The 27,843-nt window shown below is 51.8% G+C and overlaps 1 protein-coding gene across 2 annotated transcripts; it reads left to right on the top strand.

Annotated features, from left to right (window-relative positions):
• Positions 1 to 36: 36 nt before the first annotated feature.
• Gabrd (gamma-aminobutyric acid type A receptor subunit delta) lies at positions 37 to 12,807 on the top strand. Of its 2 annotated transcripts, XM_075945907.1 has the most exons (9): positions 37 to 263; positions 7,235 to 7,347; positions 7,656 to 7,723; positions 7,816 to 8,036; positions 9,923 to 10,005; positions 10,518 to 10,655; positions 11,228 to 11,383; positions 11,626 to 11,837; positions 12,084 to 12,807. In XM_075945907.1, the coding sequence occupies exons 1-9, from the start codon at positions 196 to 198 to the stop codon at positions 12,372 to 12,374; spliced, it is 1,350 nt and encodes a 449-aa protein (XP_075802022.1). In that variant the 5' UTR covers positions 37 to 195; the 3' UTR covers positions 12,375 to 12,807. The 2 variants fall into 2 exon arrangements, with proteins under 2 accessions (XP_075802022.1, XP_075802024.1); XM_075945909.1 differs by lacking the exon at positions 11,228 to 11,383.
• Positions 12,808 to 27,843: the final 15,036 nt, after the last annotated feature.

Raw genomic sequence — 27,843 nt, 5'->3', positions numbered from 1 at the left:
GGAGCGCACGCGGGGGTGGGACTGGAGCGCGGGGCGGGGCGGGGCGGGGCGGGCTCGGCGATCCGTCCTCCCCTTGCGCCCGCGCCTCTCTCCTTCGTGCTCCCGCCCTTCTGGTGCCGCCGCGCGGCCAGAGGCGAAGCAACTTTGCTCGCGCCGGGGCTGGACGGACCTGTCCCGCGCAGAGCCTGCAAGGCCATGGACGTGTTGGTTTGGCTGCTGCTGCCGCTCCTGCTGCTGGGCGCGCAGCCGCACCACGGCGCCAGGTGAGCGCCTCCCGGGCGGGCCGGGGACTATGTGGGGCGGGAGGGACTCGTCCTTTGGCGGGCGCCCTCGGTGGGGCAGAGTTCGGAGTTGCTGGACCCTTAGTCTTCACCCCAGGTCCTCCCAGGTCTGTTTTGTGCGTGCTGTTCTTCCAGTTCTGAGAACCCCGCCGACCTCTCCTTGATGCCCGGGTGCTGTCCGTCGTCCCCGGTGCTGAACGCTGCTCGGCGGGGAGGGATTGGAGCCTCCAGGTCAGGCTATATGGACAGCTCTATTGATCCTGGGTCTTGGCCGCTTCTCACTTGAGCTGGTTCCTGCTATACTGGTGCCCTTCCAGGTGCTGAACTGAATGAATCTCGGCAGCATGAGCTGAGGGCAAAAAGAAGAGAAAGACTTGAGAACTGAGGCTGGGGGGAGGGGGCAGGTCTACCCTTGAGATGGGGGGGAATGACCACCCATTGCCTCTGACTTGGACGGACACTTCAGGTAGGTTTGTCCCAACCCTGTCAGCAGGGCAGAGGCGACTGTGGGTCTCCTTTCAGGAGTCACTTCAGAGTTTACAGACGGAATCCTGACTGCAGGTGAATGGCACCCAAGTAGTCCCGTCCCATACCCACCATGGAAGGTGACTGCAGTTTCCCCAGAGCAAGAAGACTGAGAGTGGAGGCCTTGGCTGGAGCCTCCTATCAGTAACCAGCAACAAACCACAGTCCCTTTCTTCTTTCTCCACTCTCTGGAACCTAAAACCCAACCTTGGTCACCTTGGTCACCTTGGTCACCTTGGTCACCTTGGGCAGAGCCAGCTGCCATGAGTCATGAGTGAGGGGCCTTTGTGAAAATTATGTGGATGAAGAGGCAGCAAATGGTCAAAACAGGCCCCTCATGCCCTAGACTTGATGGCCGACTGATGAACGGACACGGAGAGGGTTGGGCAACAGATATGGCTGCATGCCAGCTGTATTTTGGCCATGGAGGTCCAGGAAGCAGGTCATGCAGGTGTCCGCGTTTCTTTGTTGGCAGGTAGGGAACAAGTCCAGAAGGTCTGGCTACAAATGCTAGAACTAGGTTGGAGACCAGAGAACGGGCACTGACCATGAGCCTCTGACCATCAGAGCTGTGGAAAGGGCTTTGTTCCTTTGAGTCCCTGTGGGCTTTGCTTCCCTTCTTTTCAGAAAGGAGGGTGAGGCACAGCTACGGCTGTCATGTTTGAGGCTCTGGGGTCAGATGCTGGCCTTGTCTATGGCCACCTGGCCAAGAATTTGAAACTCGAAGGTTCCGACACCCCAACACTTCAGCCTGAGCGTGGTTCCTGTCCTGTGCCGACATGAAGCTCCTTTTGTGTCTATTTATTCTATTTACAGGGCCTATTTATAGGTTGCTTGCTGGGAAATTCTCTAGACCACACCCCAAATCTGCATGTGTCGCCCATCCCCTTCCCCAAATTAAAAAAAGAAATGAAAAGAAATTCTAAACCCTGGGCTGTATGAAGCTTCTGAGGCGTTGGGTAGGGGGCTGTGCACCTGTTTTCTTGGGTAGAAAAGCTGAGGGGCTCAAGCCTGAGGCTTGTCATTATCCTAACCTTATGTGGCATGGCACCGTGCATAAAGTGGAGGATGCCATCCTCTGACTGAGCAGAGGCACCGTCTTGTCACATTTAAAAAGTTTAGCCTTGGAAGGTTCTGTCCAGACTTCTGCATGGCTTGGCCTGACAATACCACAATGTGTAGCAGGATGTCAGGGCTGAAGGATTCCTTCAGGGTGGGAAGAGCCAAAGACATAGCTGTCAGTTCAGTCCTTGTGGTGACCTTCAGGTTTAGCAAGGTGCTGACCGTGCAGGGCCTTTTCTTCAGACAGTTTTAGACCACTTCCCCTCTTCTCTTCGTCTCCAGATTCTCCTCAGTCTTGACCTCGGTGTTTCTTTGTGGGAAAGACTGTGATAGGAAAAAGTGTACACGTCCTATGTTGTGGGCTGGGTGCAGAGTGTGAAGACCTGCATATAGGGTGGGCACCGGGCTTGTCAACTGCACACCCGTGTGGGTGTCCCTCCCAGGCTGCTGGCACCTCCATCTCCTTGGCTCTCACAGTGTGATGGTCGCGATGCTCTTCTTTGCCTTGGTAACTGGGATGCTAGCAAGGCGCATGCTGCTCTAAAAGTGGAGCTGTGGGATCCGTGGGCTTGTGTGTGCGCAGTGGATGCATGCTGCAGCGAGGAGCATCCGCTGCCTGGTTCAGCTGCACCCACTTTCCCTTTCTGTCTCCAGAGGCACAGGGTGGGTTCGTTTCTCAGTGGGGAGAGTGGGAGGGAGTTCCCATAACACACCAGCAGTAGTTCAAGGGGGCAGCTAGTGTGTTTTCACTGTGCCTGCTCTGCCCCAAGACTTTGAATCTCTAAACCAACGCCTGACATGTGTTTACGAGTCTGTCTGTCCGAATGTCTCTAGATCCAAATAATATTCCAACCTTAGGTTATCAATGGTCTCCAAGGGAGCTGGGAGAACCTGCAGCCTTCTGCCAATATAACTGTAACTTACTAGTAAGAATGGAGACCTTTCCACCCCGTGTTATGTTCCGTTATATGTCCATTAGCACGCCTGCTCTGCAAAACCACCAATAACAGCAGAGCTGCAGGAGCTGTGGGCTTCAGGCCCCAGAATCTGGCACGTAGCCGATCCTTCCTCAGCCTAGTCCTCCGTACTTATTCACAGTAGAAAGATGGCAGCCATTCTCCCAGCAGGGAGACACTGGAGTGGGTATCGTCTCCTCCTTTCTCACTCCCAAGAATTTGGTTTACTGTTTTGGCTCTGCCAATTCAAGATGATCTTCCTGAAGAATTGCTTTTAAGTTCCCAGCAGACCTAGGATAAGGACAGAGGAGATACACGCACACGTGTGCCATTGCCCTGAGACAGGGCCAGGAAGGACGGTGTCTCCTGATGGCCTCATTCCACACTGGCTGGATGACAGCTGGGTAGTCCAAAAATAAAGCCTGTTTTGAGTCCCTTCACATCTGGCCTTCAGGATGACTTCCATTTGCATGCCTAATTGTACTTTGCGAGACTGGGCTTAATTTAACCGTTTCACACCCTGTAGCTGCATTGTCTCCTCCCCAGCTCCATCTATCCCTCTCGGGGACTGCTGGGGAGCAATCTCTTTCTGTTTGGAATAAACAATAGATCCAGATACCTTGTCTAGCCCGTCGTGATGGGCTAAAGTGGTAGTACCTGGTAGATCAGAGATTTGGAAGATTTTGATACCTGGCCAACCTCTTCAAAGCCCAGGATATAAGTAGATAAAAGAACTACGGGACGGAGAGTGGAGGCTTGGACCATCTGCTACTTGTGCCTCCCCAACTTAGGAAGACTTTAGGGCTCCTACCTGAGAGTAAATAAAGTCACAGGAGCACAGTCTTACCATGTGCAGGGAAAGGCACAGCTCTGCCTGGCACCCCAGGCTACGTCAGTTCTAGCAGGACTGCGTAGAGTCTGCTGGTGGTATTATTTGTCCCCCTCCATTTTGGTTCTTAGAAACTTGTCTCACGTAGCCCAGTCTGACCTTGAACTCACTATACATCTGAGGCTGGCCTTAAATTCCTGATCCTCCTACCTCCATCTCTGAGATCACAGCCCTGTGCCACCAAACCTGACAGAACCATGTGTTTAAAATGTAAATTTTAGCAGGGTGGTGGTGGCGCACGCCTTTAATCCCAGCACTCAGGAGGCAGAGGCAGGTGGATCTCTATGAGTCTGAGGCCAGCCTGGTCTACAGAAGCGAGTTCCAGGACAGGCTCCAAAGCCACAGAGAAACCCTGTCTCGAAAAACCAAAAAAAAAAAAAAAAAAAAAAAAAAACCCCAAAAAAACCCAAAAAAAACAAAAACAAAAATGTGAATTTTAACTATGAGACCTGCTGTTCAGAATCCCTGCCCTGACTCCAGATTGAGGCTTTCCCTGTCTCCAAGGCCCTTCATATCTACTTCTACCTTGTTACGGCCACTGGTCACGTCCTGTTCACAATCCAGAACCTTCTCTGTCCTGCCGTCATTTTCTTCAAGAGACTGTTCCTCTGTATAGCCTCCAGCCTGGGCAAAAGAGAGCCTGTAGAATGATCAGCACTATTCCCGTCATCTCTTCCCACGAGACCAGCCCTCTCCCTAACCTGGGCTGTGGCTCAACCTTAGAGAGGGGTTACTTGATGGTCTGGAGAAATGGCTCAGTTGGTAAAGTGAAGGCACAGACAGGATCCCTGTGGGTCACCAGCGTACCTTACTGAGTATGTGTCAGGTTACTGAGAGATGCTCATATAGAGAAACAGGCCATGCACAGAGGACAGCCAGGCATTCAGTACCCAAGAGGGCTCAGGGGACTATTGCAGTGGTCTCACGGGGTGACCCTGCAAAAGGCCTCATTTCTGGTAGTGCCAGGTAGGCTGGCTCAGACTTCCTCCACATCCCAGACCGAGGACCTGGAAGCCATATCCAAAGTTACTCTCTTGTCCCCGGAATAGGATGGTCAGAGTAACAAGAGGTTTACTGAGAGGCTGTTAAGGAGATCTGTTGATTCTTTTCTTCTAGAAGGAAGGAATTCTGTCAAGAGATATAGACAATTTAAGTAGAAGCTTTTTTAGCAAAGCAAGTACTCAAAAAGAGACTGGAGTGGGCTGCGCAAAGGCAGAGAGAAACTCAGTGGATCTGGGTTGTGGATTTTAAAGATGTTTTTATGAATATTTATGCAGTGGGTGGTATTTTCATGGGGGTGAGATAATACTTTTTCCCTCCCAAATCATGGTGGACAGGATCTTTCTTTCTGATATTTATTTTCATGCCTTACACAAAAAGGATGTGTCAGCATCACAATGCAAGAGATATCACGATGACATAGGGTCTCTTGAGGATGCAGACTTTGTTAGCGTGGGAGGATGTCCTGGTGCTTTGGTTTCTGCTATACAGGGAACAACCTCTTGGAAGCTCCAAGGGTTTTGACCCACAAAGGGATACTCTGCCCAATAGCAGACACAGTTACCAAGATGCAGCTGCATTTTCCTCAGTTACCTCAGGTCTAACTCCTCGCCTACCCAGTACTGTTCCCCTCTGTTTTAGGCGAGTCCTCCCCTTAATTGCAGACCATTTCCCTGGGGGCAGGAGTTTAGCATGCATTAGTGTCTTAGGTTGCCACAACACATTATGCAAACAACAGGAAATTTTTCTTTTGTACTTCTGAAGGCCAGAAGCCCCAGACGCTCTGGAATGTCTGTGAGGACGGTTGCCCTGGGCTTCCCTCCCGCTTCTAGTGGCGGTCAGCTGCACTCAGCACTCCTCATCTTGTGGAGGCACCGCCAGCCTCTCCCTTGTCCTCACCTGCCGTCCAATCTCTGCCATCTGTTTTCTACTAAGAGGCCTGCAGTGCTCCAAGGTGGCCTTATCCCAGTTACACTCACAAAGACCTTATTCTCAGATAACGTGCCACACTGAGGGGTGGAAATGACGACTGGGAACTTGGTTCCAGCAAGCAGAAGAAAGAACGGAGAGGCTGCTCAGGGCTCCGTGCTCTTGCTGTGTCTGCTGGTGGCTACCTCAGCGGCCTGAGGAGTTCCCCACACTTTTAGGGACCACAACTCAGGCCAAACTGGTATTTGTGACTTCATCACAGGAAAATTTCAGTACTAGCCAGTGTATCAAGCAGAGATGGAGATGGTATCCATCTTTTCAGAGACAAGATCTCATTCTATAGCTCTGGCTGGCTTGGTACTCGCTGGACAAACCAGGTTCACTTTCTGAACTCACAGGCAGCTGCCTATCTCCCTATCTCTGCCTCTGCCTCCCAAGTATTAGAATTACAAGGCCAGATTTTATGATCGATATTTTAATATAAACATGAGAACTAAGAGAAGGGAAATCACTCAGAAAGAAGACCGTGATTAGTGTACACATGTGTTCCAGAAGCAAGCAAGGAAAAGTAAAACAGACAGTCATGCCAACGAGAGTCTCAATTAGTTATCTTGGCATTAGCCATAAATACTTTTTTTGGGGGGGGGGTGACTTTCACGTTGCATCTCAAAAGGTTGCTAAGAAACCTTCTATCTTTTCCTTTTTCCCTCTTGGCAAGTGAGATTGAAGGGTGGCTCAGGCAACACCTTGGATTATAATCTGATAAGGTAAAAACCAGAAGGCACTGGAATTATACAAAGGGTATTTAGGTATTTATTCTCCTGTAAATGGAGTTTCTGGTGAGATTCCTAGAATCTGGAAATTTACTTCTGGGAAGAGAAAAGACCTTAAGAAGTTGTTAATTGTGCGGAATTCTTGCTTCTCTGCTGCCGAGAAGCTTCACCTGGATTCCAGAGTGAGTGGGCTCCTCTCCTTCTCATGTCCCCAAGATTTTCCCTGCCTTTCTATCCTACCTGGTAGCTCTGCTGGGAATGGCAAGGCCAGCGCAGGCTGCTGTGTTCACCTGTCCCCAACTGCTCCAGGCTCAGGCTGAGCCCTAGATATCATGGTCACCTAGGGGCGGGGGAAGAGAGACTCTCCTGAGAGGATAACACCCCACCCGAGTTTCTGGGTACCTCTCACACTCCTTTCTCTCAAGTCATATTTAGGAAACTTTGCTGATAGGAAGGCCATGTGCTCTTGTTGGGCTGGGGTCCTTTGCTTTGGGGGCAAGCTCTAGGGATTGGAACACGGGCAATGGCTTGCCAAGACTTTGATTTTCTCCCATGAACATGAGGAGGAAGGGGACTAGGGTGACTCTCAAGGGAATCTGGGAGCTTTACCTATAGCCTGAGGTGGGCACAGGAGACAAGAAGGTCCCTAATGCTGGAAGGTGACAGAAGTGTGGAGGACCTCTGCATTGTCCTGCATCTTGCCTAAAAGGCCCAAAGGGGCTGGCACCTGTTTTTCCTTGGCGTAGGTACCCAGGACTGTGCTCCACCCCCAGGCCCCTGTGCTCTGTCTGCTGTAACCAGTTGGCTTTGTGTTCCCAGAGCAATGAACGATATTGGGGACTATGTGGGCTCCAACCTGGAGATATCCTGGCTCCCTAACCTGGATGGCCTAATGGAGGGTTATGCCCGGAACTTCCGGCCAGGCATTGGAGGTACGGGCAGCTGATGGGGGCAGGGTCATAGGCAAACAGGAACAGCTCCAACCCTGGGTTTGCTGTGGGTGCGGGTTCTGCTGGGTCCTGGTTTGGCATCTCCAGGGGTCATTGGATTTCAAGCCCCAGCAGTCCCAGATGGAAGAGGAATCTCCCCAGGCATTGTGGCAAATGTGTACCAACTCCAAGTTCCTGGAAAAGCTCTTGATTCTTCCTCTGTCCTGTCTGTTTGGGCCAGCCTTAGAGGGCAGCTGGGGTGCCGGGCTGTGGTTTCTACTAAAACTTTAGCAGGCCTCTGCTTCTTACAGGTCCCCCTGTGAACGTGGCCCTTGCCCTAGAGGTAGCCAGCATTGACCACATCTCAGAGGCAAACATGGTAGGTGCCGGATGATACTGCTCCCTGGTTCTTGTGCCACCAGGAGGACAACAAGGGATGACTGTGACAGTATTGTCCCTCCTTCTCTACAGGAATACACCATGACAGTGTTCCTGCACCAGAGCTGGCGGGACAGCAGGCTCTCCTACAACCATACCAACGAGACCCTAGGTCTGGACAGCCGCTTTGTGGACAAGCTCTGGCTTCCTGACACCTTCATTGTGAATGCCAAGTCTGCCTGGTTCCATGATGTGACTGTGGAGAACAAGCTTATCCGCCTGCAGCCTGACGGTGTGATCTTATACAGCATCCGGTGAGCAGGGCCTGCCTCCCCCTGCTGCTCAGGCACAGACCCTCAATCTCCCAGGTCACAGAGACATGAACGGCAGAGACGGATGCTCATTGTACCCTCAGAGGCTGCTTAGCTGGCATTAGCTCCAGATGTTACAGGAGTTAGACAGATGTTTCTGTTTTTCAAATCACGTTAAATCTGTATAATATATAGTCACTGCTTTAAAGGGAATATTTTAGCACAGTTGGCCTCTGAAATCTAACCCTTAACTGCCTCTGTGACATTCAATCACCCCAAAGGGGGCACCGCTGTCTGGGGCGCCAAGATGCTTATCCGTCAAGCAATCACACTTCAGGTTTGTGCATGCATGTTTGCATGTGTTTGTGGCATGTGTATGAAAATGGAGACTGTACCTTCACTTCCCGGCCACCCAGATTCGAATAATCATACAAAAACTATATTAATTACAACACTGTTTGTTCAATAGCTTAGGCATATTTCTAGCTAGCTCTTACATCTTAAATTAATCCATTTCTATTATTTTATCTTTTACCACGAGACTTGTGGTTTGTCACCTTACATCTTGCTTCTTGGACAGCCACATGGTATCTGCCTGACTCCACCTCTCCCCCTGGAATTCAGTTTAGTTTCCCTGCCTAACTATATTCTGCCCTGCCACAGGCCAAAGCAGCTTCTTTATTTACCAATGGTAATAAAACATATTCATAGCGCACGGAGGGGAATCCCACATCAGTGAAGGTCAAAGGAAGACTGATAGGAGTCAGTGCTCTCCTTCCACCGTGTGGCTCCCAGGGATCAAACCCACTTTGACCACAGTGGAAGAACCTTTACCTGCTGAGCCATTGCATCAGTCACTCGGTTTTTGAGATGTGGCCTCAGGTAACTCAGACTGACTTTGAACTAATTACTATATAACCAAGGCTGGCCTTGAACTCTTAGTTCTCCGGCCATCACCTCCCGCGTGCTGAGATTATAGCTGTGCCTCACGCTTACGCAGCCTGAAGACTTTAGCCACCACCCGCCCTGCTTCTGTCCTCACACGTTTGCCTTCAGTGGATATTTCATGGCAGTGGATTCACACACTGTGCAGTCTCTTATGTCTGACTTCTTTCAGTATTGCGTTTTCAAGGTCCATCTGTGTTGTAACATGTTTCCAGGGCTAAACGGTTATCGCATTGCATGGTAGGAGCACATTGTCTGGGCTCTTGTGACATATATGTACATGTGCACACATTTGAACGCCCGTTTTCAAACAGGCGCCTTGGAACAATGAAGTTACCATTACCATAAAAAGTCAAGAGATTTGTTTTTTTTGAGTGTGGTAGCACATGCTTTTAATGCATGCACTTGGGAGGCAGAGGCAGGCAGATCTCTGTGAGTTCAAGGCCAGTCTGGTCTACAAAACAAGTTCTAAGACAGTCAGAGCTGTTATATAGAGAAACCCTGTCTCAAAAAACAAAAACAAACAAACAAAAGCAAAACAAAATAAAAAGAATCAAGAGATTTTACATAAAAATCTAAATGTTGGTCTCTCCTGGAAAATCAGTTCATTTGGCAACAGTGAGCCTGTCCTCTACCCCCGACCCCCATAATTATCAGCTGTCCCTTAGGCTGTACTGGGGGAGCTGAGGCGGATTCTTGCCTCATAAACCTGCAACTTGGACGAACACTCAAGCATTTTAATGAAAACAGAATAAGTGAAATCCATTTCTTGGCAGTTACAAATGTCTATTAAGACTACCCTAGTTTTTGGTTTTTGCCCAGATGCCAGAGCATGCTAAACAGGTTCCGATGAGCAGGTGGCTCCTCTGTGTTGGTGCAGGGGGATTATCTGCTGTCTGGGGGCAGGGACACCATGACCTCACCAGCCCACTCTGCCTCTACAGCATCACCTCCACAGTGGCCTGCGACATGGACCTCGCCAAGTACCCCATGGACGAGCAGGAGTGTGTGCTGGAGCTGGAGAGCTGTGAGTGCCCTCACCGAGGTGGGGTAGGCTCCTTTCTGATTGGGTGTGCTGGCTCCTCCAGTGGGGCAGGACCATCAGGACTGTGAGGCTGTGCAGCCCAGGACCAGGGCCAGGCTGACCTGGAGCAGAGGTCAGGGAAGCTTCTAGGACAGGGTTCCCTATAGGGAAGTAGCCTGTATAGGAGATGTGTAGGCTGGAAGGCCTAAGGGAACTTAACCGGCACGGGTGAAGAAGAGCCTGGAAAATCTGGCTGTGGCAACCAGGCTATCTCAACCCAACAGACCTGGGCCTCTGGGCATCCTCCATCAAGGATGGTTCCGATTTTGCTGGCTCCTCTGGCCCCATCAGCCATCTCAGAGATGTAGAATGTAGTGCCACAGCCAAGAACACTCCCCCCGACTGAATCTGCGTGGATGAGGTCTCTGTTGTTGTCACCTGGTCAGCCCCACCCCTCAGGCTCATATCGATGGGGCATGCCCTCTGAGGCTGCCCGACGGTGGGCTCTCTTTCAGATGGCTACTCTTCTGAGGACATTGTCTATTACTGGTCAGAAAACCAGGAGCAGATCCACGGACTGGACAGGCTACAGCTGGCCCAGTTCACCATCACCAGTTACCGCTTCACCACGGAGTTGATGAACTTCAAGTCGGGTAACGTGGGGGCATTCCCGTGAGCTGCCTGAAGGTGCCTTGTGCTTTATAACTGAGCTGCCAGCTTGTTCTGAGGGCTGAGGATGCAGCTGGAAAAACTGCTGAGTTAGGCATTAACTGGGTGCTGCTGGCTGGGCTCGAATGGAGTGGGAACACACTGCAATGCCATAGAGCCAGGTTTCTGGGTTATTTCTTCAGTACATGAGAATGGGTGTTGTAGGCTGTTATCTTTAGGACCAAGCCCCTTCCTTGGCCACCTTTCCTTTCTGTGTGTGCTTTTATGCAGAGTGGGGCAGAAGGCTTAGAGATGGGGGGCGGAGGTGGTTACCCTGCCATTAGCTGGACAGGTTGTTCAGAACCAATTCAACCAACTTGAACCCTTCTCTTCTTTGTCTGAATGACCCAACGTCTTTGTGGACAGGCCTAAGGCAAGGAATGGAAGGTGGATTTTCTATGGTCTTCTATCTGAGCCTCGTAAAGCCAAATAAACAAACGAGTCCCCTCCCTGAGGCCTCTGGGGTAGATGGAGTGGTTGCGGGGAGAGCTCATCTGACAGTGGGTTGTCCCCACAGCTGGCCAGTTCCCGAGGCTCAGCTTGCACTTCCAGCTTCGGAGGAACCGGGGTGTCTACATCATCCAGTCTTACATGCCCTCTGTTCTCCTGGTTGCCATGTCCTGGGTCTCCTTCTGGATTAGCCAGGCAGCGGTGCCTGCCAGGGTGTCTCTAGGTATGAGGCTTGTCTCTCTGATGGAAGGGCTATGCAAGGCCTGGGCCACCCTGCCAGCTACGAACTGATCTCCTGGTCTCCACACCTCGTTCTGTGTGCCCTGTGCAGGGTTGGTCTCAGGAGCCTAGGGTGGGAGTTGGAAGGCTGAAGAACTTCCTTCCCTCCTGCTGGGACCCAGACACTGCTGGCTAGGGTGGGAAAGAGATGGCAGGGCTCCTGCAATGGCCACCCGTACCCACCAGGCATCACCACTGTGCTGACGATGACCACGCTCATGGTGAGTGCCCGCTCCTCCCTGCCGCGGGCTTCAGCTATCAAGGCCCTGGATGTGTATTTCTGGATCTGCTACGTGTTTGTGTTTGCTGCCCTGGTGGAGTACGCCTTTGCCCACTTCAATGCGGACTACAGGAAGAAACGGAAGGCCAAGGTCAAGGTCACAAAGCCAAGGAAAGAGGTGAGAAACTGGGTGGGCTAGTCTCAGGGTTCAGGATCAAGTCAAGAAGGACCCCTGCTGGGCAGCTCCTGAAGGTCGCTTCTGGCCCGTGAGTCCCTGCTCCCGGGAACTGGCTCCTTAGCACAGTCTGCGATATGACTGGGTGCCACTTGCTAAGTACAGACAGGAGTACTTCTATTGACCTGAACAGGGTACTGTACAAGAGCCCTGGTCAGCCAGGTGTCCTCCTCTCCCTACCCTCTGCAGATGGATGTGCGGAACGCCATTGTCCTCTTCTCCCTCTCGGCTGCTGGGGTCAGCCAGGAGTTGGCCATCTCCCGTCGTCAGGGCCGTGTCCCTGGGAACCTCATGGGCTCCTATAGGTCTGTGGAAGTGGAGGCGAAGAAAGAGGGGGTGTCCCGCCCAGTGGGCCCAGGAGGTATCCGTTCCAGACTCAAACCCATCGACGCAGACACCATTGACATCTATGCCCGAGCTGTGTTCCCTGCAGCTTTCGCGGCTGTCAACATCATCTACTGGGCAGCATATACCATGTGACAGGGGTACGCAGTACACGGTACACCAGCCACTTTAACGTGCCCCCCCCTGCTGGGGGTGGTGGCTCCCAGAAACTCCTGGAGGAACAGCCTTCTTTGTGGGTCTCAAAGTGGGACGGTGAGGAAGCCGCAGTTTCCTGAGCTTTGTTCTAAAGACCGTCGTCCAGCACTTCTTGCCGATGGAGCAGGATGGGTTTTGCATAGAGGGCCATAGCTGACCTGACCCTGAAGCTGGGCCTGGCATTGCTGGGCTCTTGGGAGCTGTGAATTTTTAGACTCAGAATGTTCCTGATTTCTAGGCTTTTGCTCTGTGGGATCAGGATCAGAGAGGAGAGTGGGGGTGGAGGACGACTCTCGTGGTGAACTGGGGGAGAAGGACATTACGAGGCCTCTTTGGTCCCAGCATGAAATAAAGCCCTGACCTGGCAGCTGGCTACTGTCTGTGTTTCCCTGTTGTTCGCTTCTCTGCCACAGGACTAGACAAGAAGGATGAGGGCAGGGGCAGCCTAGGGAGACCCGTAAAATCTAGGGTAAACTTACACTCTATACAGGGGAAGCAATGGGGTCGGGGTCCCCCCAAAATAGGCTAATAGAGGATGACACTGGAGGAGGGGATTTGGAAAGGAGAAGCATCAGTATTGATGACACCAGCCTGATGCATTGGTATCTGTCCTGTGCTTGTCACTGGGCTACATTGGAACCATTTTCAATGGCTTCAAGGCAGAAGCAGATTCGGGAGCCCCAGATTCCAGAGCCCCATACTTGAAATGCCTTCCTATAAATCTTAGAACCGGGAACACATCTGGACAGGGAAGCACCCAGAAGATGACCCATGTGGCTGTGTCTGAAGCACCCGTAAAGGCCGAGATGGGGGACCTGGAGGTGGTTTAAGAAGTCATTACTCGCGAGGTGGTGGTGGTACACGCCTTTAATCCCAGCATTCGGGAGGCAGAGGCAGGCAAATCTCTTTGAGTTCGAGGCCAGCCTGCTCTACAGAGCAAGTCCCAGGGCAGCCAATGCTATACAGAGAAACCCTGTCTTGAAAAACAAAAACAAACAAGAGAAGTCATTACTCTCTTGATCACCTGGTGGAGGCTCGGGCCCAAGGTGCCACTATGGTGTCTTCTTGGATGAGGTCATGGAAACTCAGGAGGCCACCTCAGGCCCTATAGACACCCCTTAGCTGCTTCCCACAGCAGCCTGAGGACCTGAAGCCATCAGAGCACGTGACAGGCAGCTCCTAATAAAGGGGTCCAGCTTTTCCATGCATCAAGGCTTCCATGTAGAAGGAACAAAGGGTACAATTAACGGAACAGCTTTTCATCCTGGGTCTGCTCCAAGACCCTTCACAGTCAGCAGCTAGTAACTCAAGAGGTGACAGAGTCAGCCAGGCCCAGCCCTGCTTAATCAGGGTGGCGCTAGACCATGCCCCATTGGTCCTGTGGCCCCCTCTTGGTGGGCCCCTACTCTAAACCACTAAGAAGCTTGGCAAGTGACTGTGTGCACCAGTAACGTGTCCCAAACCATTGTGGGTGGTATATCATAAAGCCAGTCTCACGAAGGACACGGGGCTGCATTGTTCTCCAAGCCCAGAGGAAGGTGTTGGCTCTTCTGCTCAGACCACAGACTAGTGCTCAGTCTTTGTCTCCATCTCAAAGACCCCTGACTGCTTGGTGCTGAAGGATGAGTTTGTGTGGCCTAACAGGCCACCAAGGGGGTGGGCGCGTGGGGCTCTAGTGTGGCTAAGAGTTTCAAAGATGGGATGGGTCCAGGAGCTAACAGAGAGCTGGTGGCCAGGCTGATCTGGGTCAGCTGGCATTTCAGCTCCTGGCAGCAGGAGAGGCAGTCCAAACTCAACCGTCTTGGGACATCCACAGGGCAGGAATGTCCTCACTTAGACCCAAGGGCAAAGGCTTTCCCCGATACCCACGCCTCTGCTCAAGAGGCTTCCTACATGGTTACTATTTCCACCTCTACAGGCTGAGAGTTGCCTGAGGATAGGAACCCAAACCCTAGATGCTGCACACTGTAGAATGTCCAAGACCACCCATTGTCACCGCTCACCCTTAGTGCAACCTAGGTCCCACCCCCAGGAAAGCAGGCAGGGCCAGCTCGAGCTCTCTAGGACCTAGGGGAGGGGTGGGTGGGCTCAAGGCTTTAGAGCAGTTGAGTTCACCTGGATCCAGAGGCCGCAGCCTAACTCCTTTCCAACTGCACAACCTGCCTGCTTCAGCACCCGCCTCTGCCCTGCCTCTTACCGCCTGCAGTCTGCCCTCTTTCTGCTGCATGTACCCACGGGGAGCTATTTAAAGCGGCCTTTGCGATTGCCTTGGGCTCCCACGCAGCCAGGCCCACCCGGGCAGCAGCCTTCGCCTGATTCTGCAACCAGCAACCACTCCCTCCAGCCTGCAGGCTGCTATTTCTGCCCACATGTTTACAGGGCAGGCGGAAGGACAAGAGAGACTGATGCCTTTCAAACGCCAGCCTCTGTTCCGGTGGTGAGGACAGGAGCTGACGGAAGGCTGGGGTGGATCAAGGGCTGCAGCTGAGAAGAGCCAGCTTGGAGGGAGGATGTCAGTGCCTCCTGCCTGCAATGGCACCGGGGACAAAGGACAGGTGACGGGCAGGAGGCTTTTCATCCTGGCAGGGAGGGCCTCTTCCTCTGCCCCAGGCTGGAGGGCATGCTTTGAATCAGGCTGGAGGCTGATGGAGCTAAGTGGGGGCTGGATGTCAGGAGACAGAGTCCTCTGGCAGCAAGGATTGGACAAGAGCCAGGCTCAAGGATCCAATCCTGCCCTTCTCCTAGTGAGGGGGCAGACATGCAGGGTATCAGAAGGAGCCCACGTAGAGGGCTGACTTCTGGTATATTCCTCTGAAGCAGAGCTGAGACAAGTCTGGAGTCAGGGTATCTGTTTTCTGGGCTACAAGCCTGTTCTATCAGAGCCATGGAGGCCCAAAGTCCTGAACCTAGGCGTAGGTAGGCTTGGCTCCAGGGAAGCATCTACCCTGACCTCCCTCTGCTTCCCTGCTGCCTGCACCCCTTGGTTTTAAGATTTATCACCCTGACCTCTGTATCCGTCAACCCATGGTTTATTTCTGTCCCTTCTTTCTTGCACAAACACCTGCCACTGGACTTAAGAGTTTCCGTTCTTGAGTATGGTTCATTTTAAACATAACTGTATATCTGCAAAAAGCCAAAGAAGTCACATTCTGAGGTTCTGGGTTTGAAGAATTCTAAGGGGAAGTTGTTCAGCTCAGTGCAGATGGCAACCCCAGAAGCAGGAGACATGGAATATAATGTCGGGGGAGAAAGGGGAAGAGGAAAAGCTGGAGTGTGCTTTATGACCCAGGGCAGTGAGTAGCACAGTGAGCCACAGGGCACCCATCCTTCATCCCTGGCCACCACCAGTGAATGACTGCTCCCAGGAACCCGAAGCTTACAAGCTGAGTGAGCGTCCCCAATGGGCCACTACCAGAAAGCAAGATCTGCCCCCCTCAGCTGCTGCTTGAGCCAGGCACCGCCTCAGGATCCTCGGCAACCCACCTCCTAATAATGCTCGCGTGTACTTAGGCACCTTAAACCCATCTATGACTGACGGCAAGGTTGTAGCTGACACTGTAACAACAGCCACCCCAAAAGACAATGGGGGGCTGATGAGATGAGCTCAGCTACCCCTCAGCTACAGCAGTGCCGTGGAGTGAGGCCGTGCCTGGATGAATGGGTCCCCTTCCCACCTACTCCTGGGGAGCTCTTCTCAAGGCTTAGGTGCCTCTGATGTGGTGACATGTGCCCTTCCAGGAGCTGGCCTTGGTCACCTTGACCGTACGTCAGTTGTTGGGCAACTGTCTACATACAGAAGCTTGAGTAGTGAGTCCTCTCACTTCCAGACTTTCTCTTCCCAGCCTCTGTGAGTCTCTCATGTTAACCCCCAAACCACAGGGACTCCGGCTTGGCTTCTTCTACTGTAGATTTTTGTTGGGGGGCGGGGGACAACAACAGGCTTATGCTAACCGAAGTATACTGGAAACCAGGATCTGACCTCTCAGGTTGACAATGAGACAGACATGGGCAAGGACCCCATCTGTCACTCGGAATTCAGACAGCAACAACATTTTGGGTCAACTCGGACCCTTTGGATTTCAGGTGACCTCTCCACAGGACACATTCTGACAAAGGGCATCACAGAAAGGCTTTGGAGGATCCTCATCATGTATGTGGGGAGGTATCATGGGGGTCCTTCTCTAAGACGGCCAAGTCTTCTCTTGAACTAGTTACCCCCTCTGTTGCTGTGATAAAAGATTCTGGCAAAAACCAGCTTAAGCAGGGATGGTGGGATCATTTGGCTCACAGTTGTGGAGTGTTACAGCCCGTTTTCACGTGAGGAAAGACGTAGCAAAGGGGAGCAAAGGCGTGATGTCAGGAGGGGAAGCTGGCTTACCAAGCTATATTCACACTCAGGAAGCAGAGAGCAATTGATTCATGTGCCCAGTCTGTTTCTATTTTCATTCAGTTCAGGACTAGGACTGCAAGCCCAAGGAGTGGTCCTCCCCACATTTAAGATGGATCTTCCCATATCAGTTAATCTAATCAAGATAATCCCCACAAGCATGGACACTGGGTCCCCCAGAATTCCTTTCATCTCCTCACTACAGCCACCTTATCCTAGATTGTTGACGCAGCTATGACAGCGGCAGAAAGAGGAACATGACCTCTTTGGCCTCTGGTGGCAGAGACTGACAGTTCCAACTATCCAGGAGGCTGAGGCAGAGGGATGAAAAGTTCAAAGCCCTAGCCAGGTGGCCCAGCACTTGGGAGAAAGCGGCAGATGTCTCTGAGTTCGAGGCCAGCTTGCTTGTGCTCCGTTTCTGTTGTAGCAGGTCTGTAGTTCTTTATTAGGCAGCTGTAGCTGGCCCAGGCAACAGACATCATCAAGCAGGGCATTTGTGGGGACTTCAGACTGGGGAACTTCCTCTCCTCTACCATTGAGGCCAAGTCAGCTGGATTCTTTGGGTCTGATTCCACCTGGAGACCCATCAACCAAAAACACAGGGCTCCTCTGGGGTCAACAACCCTTATGACTAGTTCTTGGGCCTGATTTTCAGCACTGTCTGGTGTCTGGCTGCCAGAGTTTCTTTAAAGATCCTGGAGAGCTTTCTGACCTTCATGCGTCCCTGAGATCATAGTTGGCAAGAGCATCAGCCTCAGGGAAGGAAGGAAGGCTCTGTAGACTGTCTGGCATAAATCACCTCAGGTTCTACTGGTAGGGATCCTTGTTATCCTTGCACTAGTGTGTATCAACTCCCTGGTGGCTTGGAGCTACTTCAGGGACCATCCATCTTAGCTCAAGAGTCTCCAGAGCCGGGCGGTGGTAGTGCACGCCTTTAATCCCAGCACTCGGGAGGCAGAGGCAGGCGGATCTACTGGAAGGAAATGAGGCTGCTGGTTGCTGGGGTTGTGCTCTATCCGTCTCTCTCAGTGTGCTGGGTGCTATAAAAGAAGAACTTTGCTGTACCATGCTCTCTGCTCTGCCCTGCTATATGGGCCCAAAGCAATGGGATCAAGCAACCGCGACCTGAAACCTCTGATGCTGTGAGCCACAATAAATCTCCTTTGCTCCCCACCTTCCTGGCCAGGCATGGTTTGTAACACCTCAGGAGACAGAGGCAGGAGGACTGAGGATTGAAGCTAAGAGCTGGAAGCCATTCTGTGTTTCTGTTGAGATCGGACCACTGCTCCACGCTGTATAAAACTCCGGTTTGTTTTTTATGTTTTGTTTTCAAGCTGTGCCTTACCCTGAGAGACTTGTTGTACAAGCAGCATTCGACTTCAGTTTGACTGTAGCTTCACACCGTAACTCACTGTGTGTGTAAGCACCACCTGTCTGTCACCAGCCAAGAGGCAAAAACTGGTAACGTATGTTGTTTGCTTTTTTACTCTTTTGGCTCTTTGGACTATTTGGGGGGTCCATCACCCAGCTCCCAAATAATCACACTCGGAGTAAATCTTAGTCTTTCTTATAAATGCCTGGCCTTAGTTTGGCTTGTTTCTAGCCGGCTTTTCTTAACTTGAATTATCCCATCTATCCTTTGCCGCTGGGCTTTTCCCTTTTCTTACTTCTGTAATCTTACTTTCACTCTGACTCCGTGGCTGGCTGTGTGGCCCCCAACGTTCTCCTCTCCTTGTTCTCTTGCTCCTACTTCTCCCAGAGTTCTCCTCCCATTCTCTCTGCCTGCCAGCCCCACCTATCCTTGCTCCTGCTCTTTATTAGACCATCAGGTGTTTTAGAGTCACGGCTTCACATCGTTAAACAAATGCTCCAGAGCATAAACAAATGGAACACACCTTGAAATAATTTTTCACAACAAACTTATTCCTAAAAGTAAACATGGTATCACCCTAAACATTCACCAAAGCAAACTAGACCACATGAGCATACAGGCATATTAAAATCGTAACAGAAAAACCAACCCTGGTAACTTGTCAAATGTACTATGTTGAGGGAGGGTGCAGCATCCTCACTGGGGACCTGTAAAGGGCAGGACGTCTCAGATTGCAACGGCAATGACCACCCCCACATACTAGTCACCTGCTCATCTAGTGGACCATCAGCAGAGGACGCTCAGCTGTCCCAGGGTCTTCAGCTTGGCTCTTGCTGCTAACACAACCTTCTCAGTTTGCCATCTGTTCGATTGCCCAGTCATCTGTCTGAACCCACTTCTGTCCTTTTGCATGTTCACTGATTTTTAACTTCCGTGTCTTCCATGGTCCTGCCCCTCACTTCTGCAGGTCTAGCCACCCTTAAGGCTGGAATCAAACCTGCGACCCTGAGGTCTGTCTCTGCGGCAGGGTCTCCAGCAGCTCTCTAAGGAGTTCATTATCTAATTCACAGAGATGCTACGTGTGTCTGAGTCTTAGGCCTTTGCCACCAGTAAGAACTGTTGGGACCCTTTGAGCTCTGTCATTACCTTTTTAAACCTTTTATAGCTTGTGTGTGTGCGTGTGTGTGTGCGCGCGTGCGTGTGCGTGCATCTGTGCATCCACAAAAAGATTTACTATATGATTTGTATTTTTTTACCTGGGAGTTAATATTAGTAATTTAGTTAGATAAAGACTCTGTTTGCTAACGGCCAGCTATCAAGGGAAATCAGGACTACTTAGCAAATTATACCCAAAAATCAACATAACTCATGAATTTATTAGTTATTCAGTATGTTCAGACATGAGGAAAGATATCAAAGTATATGTCCATCTATGTTTCTAACATAGTGTGCTAATAACTGTTCCATAGTGAGTTCCAGGCTACCCTGGACTACACAATGAGATTCTGTGTGAAAAAAAAAAGTTGATTTTTTTTTCAAACATTTTGTTACAACAGGAAATCAGCATTTCCCATAAAACCATGCAATATGGCTTCTTCCTCGTAGCATCTAGGACATTGTCTGTCTCTCGCTGCCGCTCAGTGGATACCAATTCTATCTGTTAGTTGGCTCAAGTCTCCTTTTTAAGAGCCAGTAGCCTCTGGGAAGAGATGCAGCAAGATGGTCTTCTGGCGTGGAGCGGACAGGGCCCTGTGCCTGGCAGGCTTACCTACTGCAGATGAGATAGAATAGCCCCCACACCACATGTGAGGAACTCAAGGCCCGGGGAGGTTGGGGTAACTCCTGACCACGTGGCAGGAAGGACTCTGGTCCATCTGGCTCCTCTCTCCTGCCCCTCTGTCCATGTTAGATGAGTGTCATGTCTGCGTGTGCCCCTCATTTACAAGAGGCCATTAACCCCTTGTTCAGGAACTTACTCCGTATCTTACCCTCAACAGCCCAAAGACACAAAGTTCCTTGCAGCCTCCTTGGTTGGGGTTGGGGTGTGGGAGCCCTGAATTCATATGCCTGGGATGGCCCCACGGCTGCCATGTCTGAGGGTGCAAAGGAATCTGCGTTCCTGGTGCTCACGGGGCCACCCTGTCCGCGGAAAGGTAAGGGAAGTCCGCAGGCCCTGCCCCTGGGAGGCTCCTGACCTTTGGTGGTATGAGATCTTGAGCTTCTCTCTGCAAAGAGTAAGACAGCTGGACACAGCCAAGCTGCAAGGCCTCGGTCTGGAGCCTCCCTGCAGAGTGGCAACTTCTCCTCCATCTGCTAGGTTGCTGGAGCCAGTGCCACCCAGCAGGGGCATGCCTCCTTATATCCTGGCAGGGTAGTTCCTGCCTGGGCCAGGGCCGCATGTGGCGGTGGGTTGATGCGTCCAAACGTGCAACCTTCCATCTCAAAGGTCAGAGGCCACTGGCCAAGTGAAGTCCATGGCAGCTTTGGGCTCCCCTTTGCTGTTTGCCACGACCCCCCCCATAGCCCCTTCTCCCCCCCCCCCCCCGGCCATCACAGAAATTTGCAGGCAACACACGGTACAAGTGTTGCTGTCTGCACTTTCAGGTCTTTCCTTGAGCCCAGCCCCCAGGGTGGTGCTATCAGAAAGATGACATGGGTGCTGCTTAGGTTCTGCTGCCTCTGTCAACTTGCTTTATGAAACTAGTCCCTGGTAGGGAGCAGGGGAGTGGGGCTTCTCCCCTCCCACGGCCCTGCCGGACCAGAGGACCTGCTGGACAATGTTTGGCTGTCTGTCAGTCTACAGCTTGCCAGCCTGACCCAGGGACGGTTCACACACATTCTGGGCCCGAGCTCAGCTTAGCTGATGTCCACCCCACTGACCCCAGCAGCTTAATGTACAGGCCCCCGGAGCTCAGGTTGCATAAAGCCATTAAGGGGCTCGGGCCGAGGGCTGTGAAACCTTTTAGCGTCTCCTGTGATTGTTGGAGTTAATTTGACTCTCTTTTCACGGGGCTAAAATAGTGCTTGCGGTTCTGGCTCTGTTGCCGTCATTGCCATGGTGACATGGTTCTGGCAGAGCCCCCTCATCCTCCACTGGGTCTTAAATAACCCCAGTCCTCAGGAAGGTGCAGTGGGACCCAGTCTGTTCTCAGAGCCCTCCAGACTGGTGCAACACAGTAGTCCTTTCTGTTCATACGCTCTGACTATGCCCCTAACCTCGGGCTTGGGTCCTGGTCCCAAGCAGGCCTCAAGGCAGGAGCACCTGTGCCCAGGTAGAGAAAAACAAGAGAGTACATGTGTTTGCACTGTGTGTCTTGCCGGGACCTCAGGCTCAGCTCTGCCTTCTGTAGCCATGTGACCCTGGAGCAGGTCCAGCGCCTCTCAGACCTTACCTGTACCCTGGGAACACATGGCAGGAAACAAGTACAGAGCCTTGCAGGCCTACAGAATAAAGTCCTCGCAGGCCTACAGAATAAAGTCATGACTCCACGTCCCAGGGAGACGCTGAGGCTCTGGTGGGAAGGGACTCATAATTGTGCCCGGTGCATGGCCCTAGACAGCAGCCTGGGCCTCTTTTGAGTTTGGCTGGCAAGGATGTGGGAAGGCTCTGGTTTGCTGTTACTGCACAATCCTCTGTCCCTTTACCTGGCTTCCCTCTCTCTGGCTTCTGACCCAGAAACCCACAACTTTTCTTAGCTCTTCTGCCTCTGCTGGCCTAGCATCACCCACACTTAAAATATCCAGATACAGAGTGTGCGCACGCATGCCTGTGCACAACACACACGCACACACACACAGGAACATGTGTACACTCAGTGCCATGGGCTCTAGTGCCCATGGATTTTTATTTTTATGAAAAATAGTTTTACTTAGAGAATTACACAAAACCAGGGCCGGTGTTGCGATGGTTCGGAGGGTAAAGGTGCTTGCCACCAAACCTGACCACCTGATCTCCATCCCTGGTCTCCATGGCGGAAGGAGAGAATGGATCCCCACGGGTTGTCTTTTAACCTCCACATGTGCAGTGTTACAGGCGCACACCAGCCCACGCTACACGCACAATAAACGAATGAAAAAAATATAAAGGATTGATTACATAATTTAATTTGGAGAGTTGTAAGATACACAGGGTTCCTGCTCATCCTTTGACCACAAGGCCCTATATTAATATCTCACATAGCCGTGGCATGCTTATCAGTACGAAACACTTAACATTCCGTGCTATTAAGGACACACTTTATTTGGGTTTCTCAATTTGTGAACATTTTTTTTGTTTCAGATTCCATATTGCACTGGCTTATCTTTTCTTTCTCTCTTTCTTCCTTCCTTCTTTTCTTTCTTTTTTTTCTTTTCCATAGGTTGTATAAGAGCCTTGGCTGTTCTGGAACTCACTTTGTAGACAAGGCTGGCCTTGAAGTCCTGGAGATCTGTCTGTCTCTGCCTCCTGAGTGCTAGGATTAAGGCAGTTACCACTGCACCTGGCGCTGGCCTACTTTTTTCAGCAAGTGTGTTGCCAGCCCTCTCTATGTGAGATACACCTAGCAGTTGGCCTCTTGGGGTCTCACAGTGCATCCTGGAGCCAGAACTACAGGTGTGCCCAGCCATGCCCGGTTTATGCCGTGCTCGGGGTTGAAGCCTGGGCTGTCTGCATTCTCAGCATTCTACCGACAGAGCTACGTCCCCAAAGAACAGTATTACATTTACAGTTTGGGTATTAAGTATAAGGCTATAGGATAATTCTTTGCAACGATTTCTGGGAGGGTTTTAATAGAATAAATTTCTGGTAACGTAGTTAATAAAAGCCAAAATACTATTTAAATCAAAAGAGCAAAAATTATTTTGCTTCTTGTGGTATTATTGATAATCATACAGTTGAGCTTAGGGCCTCATCATGAGAGCCAAGCACTCTGCCACAGGGCTACGTCTCCTGCCCCACATGTTCAGTGTTCTGAGTCACGGCCAGGGTCTTAAGTTGTCCAGTTTGTCTTCAAACTCACTCTGCTGTCTGGGCTGCCTGGAACACTCAGTGTTCCTGTCTCAGCCTCCTAAACAGGTGGGGATTGCGGGCTTGCACCAAGAGGTCTGTCTTAGCAGACTATAGATTTAAAAACCACAACAAAACAATAAACTCGGGGATGATTAGCACACCATCGGAAGGGTGGATGGCTGGAGAGACAGGACCGAAGGAGACATCCTACAGGTCTGGAACGTGAAGAAGTAGGATTGGGTGGGGACGGACACCCAACGCTCACATGGCAGTGTCGGGAGGCCAATCAGCCGGAGATGTGGTCACTGAGGAAGTAGGGACACCGTACCCCATCTCCTAGGCCAGCACCAGGATGGGGTAAGGAACAAAGAGCCAGGCCCTTCCTCAGCTGTGTCCCTCCTCTGCCCTCTTCTGGAAACTCTTGGTACTACACTTGCCAGTGGTGGACAGGAAGGACCTGGTAAACAGAAACTTTTGTCTCTAATCGCTAGCAGTGTAGACAAAACGCAAAGTTCAGGCAAAGCCGTGTTTGGACACATAGAACTTCTGATGTGCTCCCCAACCATTTCATCCACTCCCTGTCCTCCTCTTCCCCACTGCTTCCACAGACTTGGTTATCCCAGTATCCCCCGCCCCCATTCCCAGGGTCACGGGCTTTTGCTTGTCTACGATGTCCTTCCCCTGCAAAACACTGTTAGGTTTCCATGCCAGCCTTTTCCAGGGCCTTGCCTCCCACCCAACAGAGCTGTGATCAATTTATTTATATATTTAGGGTTTTTGAGACAGGGATTCTCTGTCCTGGATTCTCTGTCCCGGAATTCATTCTGTAGACCAGGCTGACCTTGAATTCACAGAGAACTGCCTGCCTCTGCCCCAGAGCTCAAAGGTGTGCACACCACACCCGGCCCTGCCATCTATTTGTTTACTTATGTGTGAGTTTATTTGTGTGTGTTGGTTTTCGGTCAACTTGACAACGCTTGAGTCATTTGATGGACTTTTTTTTTTTTTTGAGCCAGGGTTTTTCTGTGTAGACCCTGCTGTCCTGGAATTCCCTCTGTAGACCAGACTGGTCTGTAACTCAGACATCTGCCTGCCTCTGGATTAAAGGTGAGCACCAGGACAGTACCCCCCACTGCCCTCAGGGTGTGGGACATTTTCTTGACTAAAGATTGGTGCAGAAGAGGCCAACCCACTGTGGGAGGTGCCATCCTGGGCAGGTGGCCTTGGGGTGTGTCTGAAAGCAAACAGAGAGAGTCAGAAGGGCAGGTTCCCTCCACGCTTTCTTTAGGCTCCTACCTGGATCAACTTCCACGCTGGACTCTGACTTTGGACAAAATCTAAACCAAATAAACTCTCCTCCCCAAGTTGCTTTCGGTCATGGTGTATCACAACAGTGGAAAGGAACCCCTGGCCATGTGCTGGGCTGAAAACCAGCAAGCCTCGGTGCTTCCTCCTGCGTCTGCCTTTCTTGCAGAGCTTCTGGACGGCCAGTTTGTAACGTGGGTGCGGTCCTCATGACTGTGTGACAAACCACCTTTTTTGCTGAGCCGCAGCTCCAGTCCCACAGAACTGACGGTGCATGTGTGTGTGTGTGTGTGTCTACTGGCATGCGGGTTGCACGAGGGGACAATGCTGACCTATGACCGCACAGCTTTTGGCGCTTACTGGGACCTCAAGCGATACCAAGTGAACGCAGTGGGTGTTGTCACTTCTGTCGGTGTCTCCACATCCCTGACAAAGAACGGAAACATCTGCTGAGCTGCCTCCCGCAGCTGAGGGCCCAGCGCCTGTCATCAGCTGCTCTGGGCCCTTCCTGTAGCAGGTGGGTCCCCGCCAGACACACACCCCACTCAGGTCAGCCTCACATCTGGAAGGGTGAGCAATGCTTCCCCTCCCCCACGGGCTCCAGGAGACTCAGACACAGAGACCCAGACGGGAGCCTGGGCCTGGTAAAACCACGCCTTCCAGGGAGGAACCCTCACTTAACTCTCTGGAGGACACCGGTCCTTTCCCTTCTCCACACCTGGAAGTGTCTACTCGGTTCCTCTGTACTGGCTGGTTTTATGTCAACTTAACACAAGCTGTAGTCTTCTGAGGGGAGGGCACCTCAACTGAGAAATTGCCTCCAGAAGATTGGGCGGTATGCTGGCCTGAAGGACATTTTCTTAATTAGTGAGGTGGGCGGTGCCACCCCTGGGCTGGTCGGTCTGCTTACAGTAAGCAGTCTGAGCAAGCCAGTAAGCAGAACTCCCTGGCCTCTGTAGCAGCTCCTTCCTCCAGGTTCCTTCTCTGTTTGAGTTCCTGACCTGACTGCTTTCAATGATTAACTGTTACAGGGACATGTAAGCAAAATAAACCCTTTCCTTCCCAAGTTTTGTGGTCATGGAGCAATAGAAACCTTCCATAAGCTGGTCCCAAGAGATGGGAGTGTCCCCACCTACCCCACCTACCAATGCTGTGGGGAAGGGACTTCAGTTGGCTAACCCACCTTCTTCGACACCGAATCTGTAAAAATCTATTTATATTTTTACAACCAGCTGACCCTCTTCATTTGGGAAACAGTCTGTGTTTGTGACTATGGCAGTACACGGTGTCTGTAGAAATTTGGAGAACCACAGAAACTGTAGGAGGTGGGTCGGAAAGGATCTGCCCTCACCTGCCCAGGCAGTCTCCTCTGTCTGCTCCTGGGGTCACCTCCACACCCTACCCACCCTGGAGGGAGTTCTTGAAGCCTGCCATTTTACTACACGGTGCCTGGTGTGGTCTGGTATCTGTGGAAACTGGTGGTAACCCTGTCCTCCCTTGGCAGGTGGAACCTGTGGCCCTGGGGCCCACGCGGTCCCAGAAATCCCACTCGGTACACTGGGTGTCAGGTGCCTGGAGAGACCACGGGAACACCCAGCAAGAGAGGGGAGAACAGCACCCAGTGGCTGTCTGTGGCTGTCAAAGGTGAACTGGGCATGGTAGAGCACACCTTTAATTCCAGCACTTGAGAGGCAGGGGCAGGCAGATAGATCTCTGAGTTTCAGACAACCCTGATCTACTGGGCGAGCTCTAGGACAGCCAGGGCTACACAGAGAAAGCTTGTCTCAAAAAACAAACAAATAAAAAAAAGTAAGAAACAGTCTGAGCAGCAAAACCCAGACCAGACCTGTCATTTTAGCTTCTTGGAAGATTGAGGCACAGACGGTCCAGCGCTGGCCCAGGCGGTTTAGTGAGATGCCGTCTCAAAAATAAATAAATAAAATAAGGGTTGAGGAGCTTCAGTGATGGCTCAGCGGTCACCAGCATGGGCTGTTCTTGCAGAGGACCTGAGTTTGATTCCCACGCCCACACAGCACCTCACAATTGTCTGTAACTCCAGTTCCAGGGTGGGCCCAATCCCCATTTCTACATCTATGAGCTGTGCAAATACTCATGGAGACACACACTGCAAACAATCTGCACACACATAAAATAAAGATAAATCTTTAAAAAAAAAACAACCAAGAAGTCGAAAGGCAATCAAAGGAGGTAGCTGATGGCAGAGCACTTGCCTAACAAGTGCAAGGTCCTAGGTTCAGTTCCCAACGCTAAAATAAACCGGTGTCTGAGAGCTCACTCGAGAGCCTGGGCTGCACAGAGAGAGGCTGGCTCATAACTGTTTTTTAAGTTGAGAACTGACAGTTACATGTATAGCCTTGGAGTCGGTAGTGAAAGTGGGGTGAAGCAAGGGTCCTAAAGAAAGCAGAGATGGGGTGACGATAAGCAGGGTACACAGCGCTGGCAGGCGTCTATACAGAGGTTATGGAGAAGTCATTTAGAGGCTACAAGGTTTTCTTTTGTTGTTGTTTTTTAATTATCTGAGACACACCAGGCTGGCCTATGGCTCCAGGTCTTCCTGTCTCAGCTTTCCTAATGCTGGGATCACGGGTGTGCTCCACCCCCCTTTAAAAAAAAAAGCACTTGAAGCCGGGAGGTGGTGGAGCACTCCTTTAATCCCAGCACTCGGATCTCTGAGTTGGAGACCCTCCTGGTCTACAGAGTGAGTTCCTGGACAGCCAGAGAAATCCCGTCTTGGGGGGTGGGGGTGAGCGCTTGAAGTAGACGACCAGCAGGCTGCCAACGGGTGTCTTCTAGGGAGAACACAGGATCCAAGATCAGGGCGGCTGCGGGTTTGTGTTTTTGTTTTTCCCCCCCGCCCTTCAGGGTCACCCCAGTGCCTGGCACCAAGGAGAACCAGGCTCACATGTGGAATGTAAAGCGCGAAGGAGTACGAATGCCTTACGATTGTCCAGATCTGTCTGCAGAGAAGCGAGCTAGAGCAGAGGCAGCGAGTGCAGGCAGCCTTCCCTTGGCCGGGACGCGGGATGCCGCTGCAGTCGCGGGCTAGAACCGGAGAGTCAGACCAGCTCGCATCGCCACCAGGCGCTCAGCTTCTCGCAGCCTCGGGGACCCCGCGGAGTTCACACGTCGAGGGCCTGAGAGCGCCGGACAAGTTGCACTTCTAACAAGTTTGCCCGGCTCTTCGGCACCACAGCCCCGGGAGACTCAGAAGCGCGGCGCCCGGGGGCCCGACAGTCCCCGGGCTACACAGGTCGCCGCCAGTTGCCGGGCAAAGCCACACCGCGCGCGCTCCCATTGGCCGCAGGTGGCCGCGCTCCGCCCGACAGGTAGTCCGTCC

This window comes from Microtus pennsylvanicus, chromosome 13 (assembly GCF_037038515.1).
Source record: "Microtus pennsylvanicus isolate mMicPen1 chromosome 13, mMicPen1.hap1, whole genome shotgun sequence".
NCBI classification, from domain to species: Eukaryota; Metazoa; Chordata; class Mammalia; order Rodentia; family Cricetidae; genus Microtus; species Microtus pennsylvanicus.
Note: the sequence above shows the minus strand (reverse complement) of the source record. Positions and strands in the feature narration are given on the sequence as shown.

Bases quoted from the DNA above. Each gene is read 5' to 3' on its own strand.
- Gabrd (XM_075945907.1), top strand. From the start codon at position 196: ATGGACGTGTTGGTTTGGCTGCTGCTGCCGCTCCTGCTGCTGGGCGCG. The intron at 10,656-11,227 runs GTAACGTGGGGG...TTGTCCCCACAG, and splicing joins GTTGATGAACTTCAAGTCGG to CTGGCCAGTTCCCGAGGCTC. The intron at 11,384-11,625 runs GTATGAGGCTTG...CGTACCCACCAG, and splicing joins GCCTGCCAGGGTGTCTCTAG to GCATCACCACTGTGCTGACG.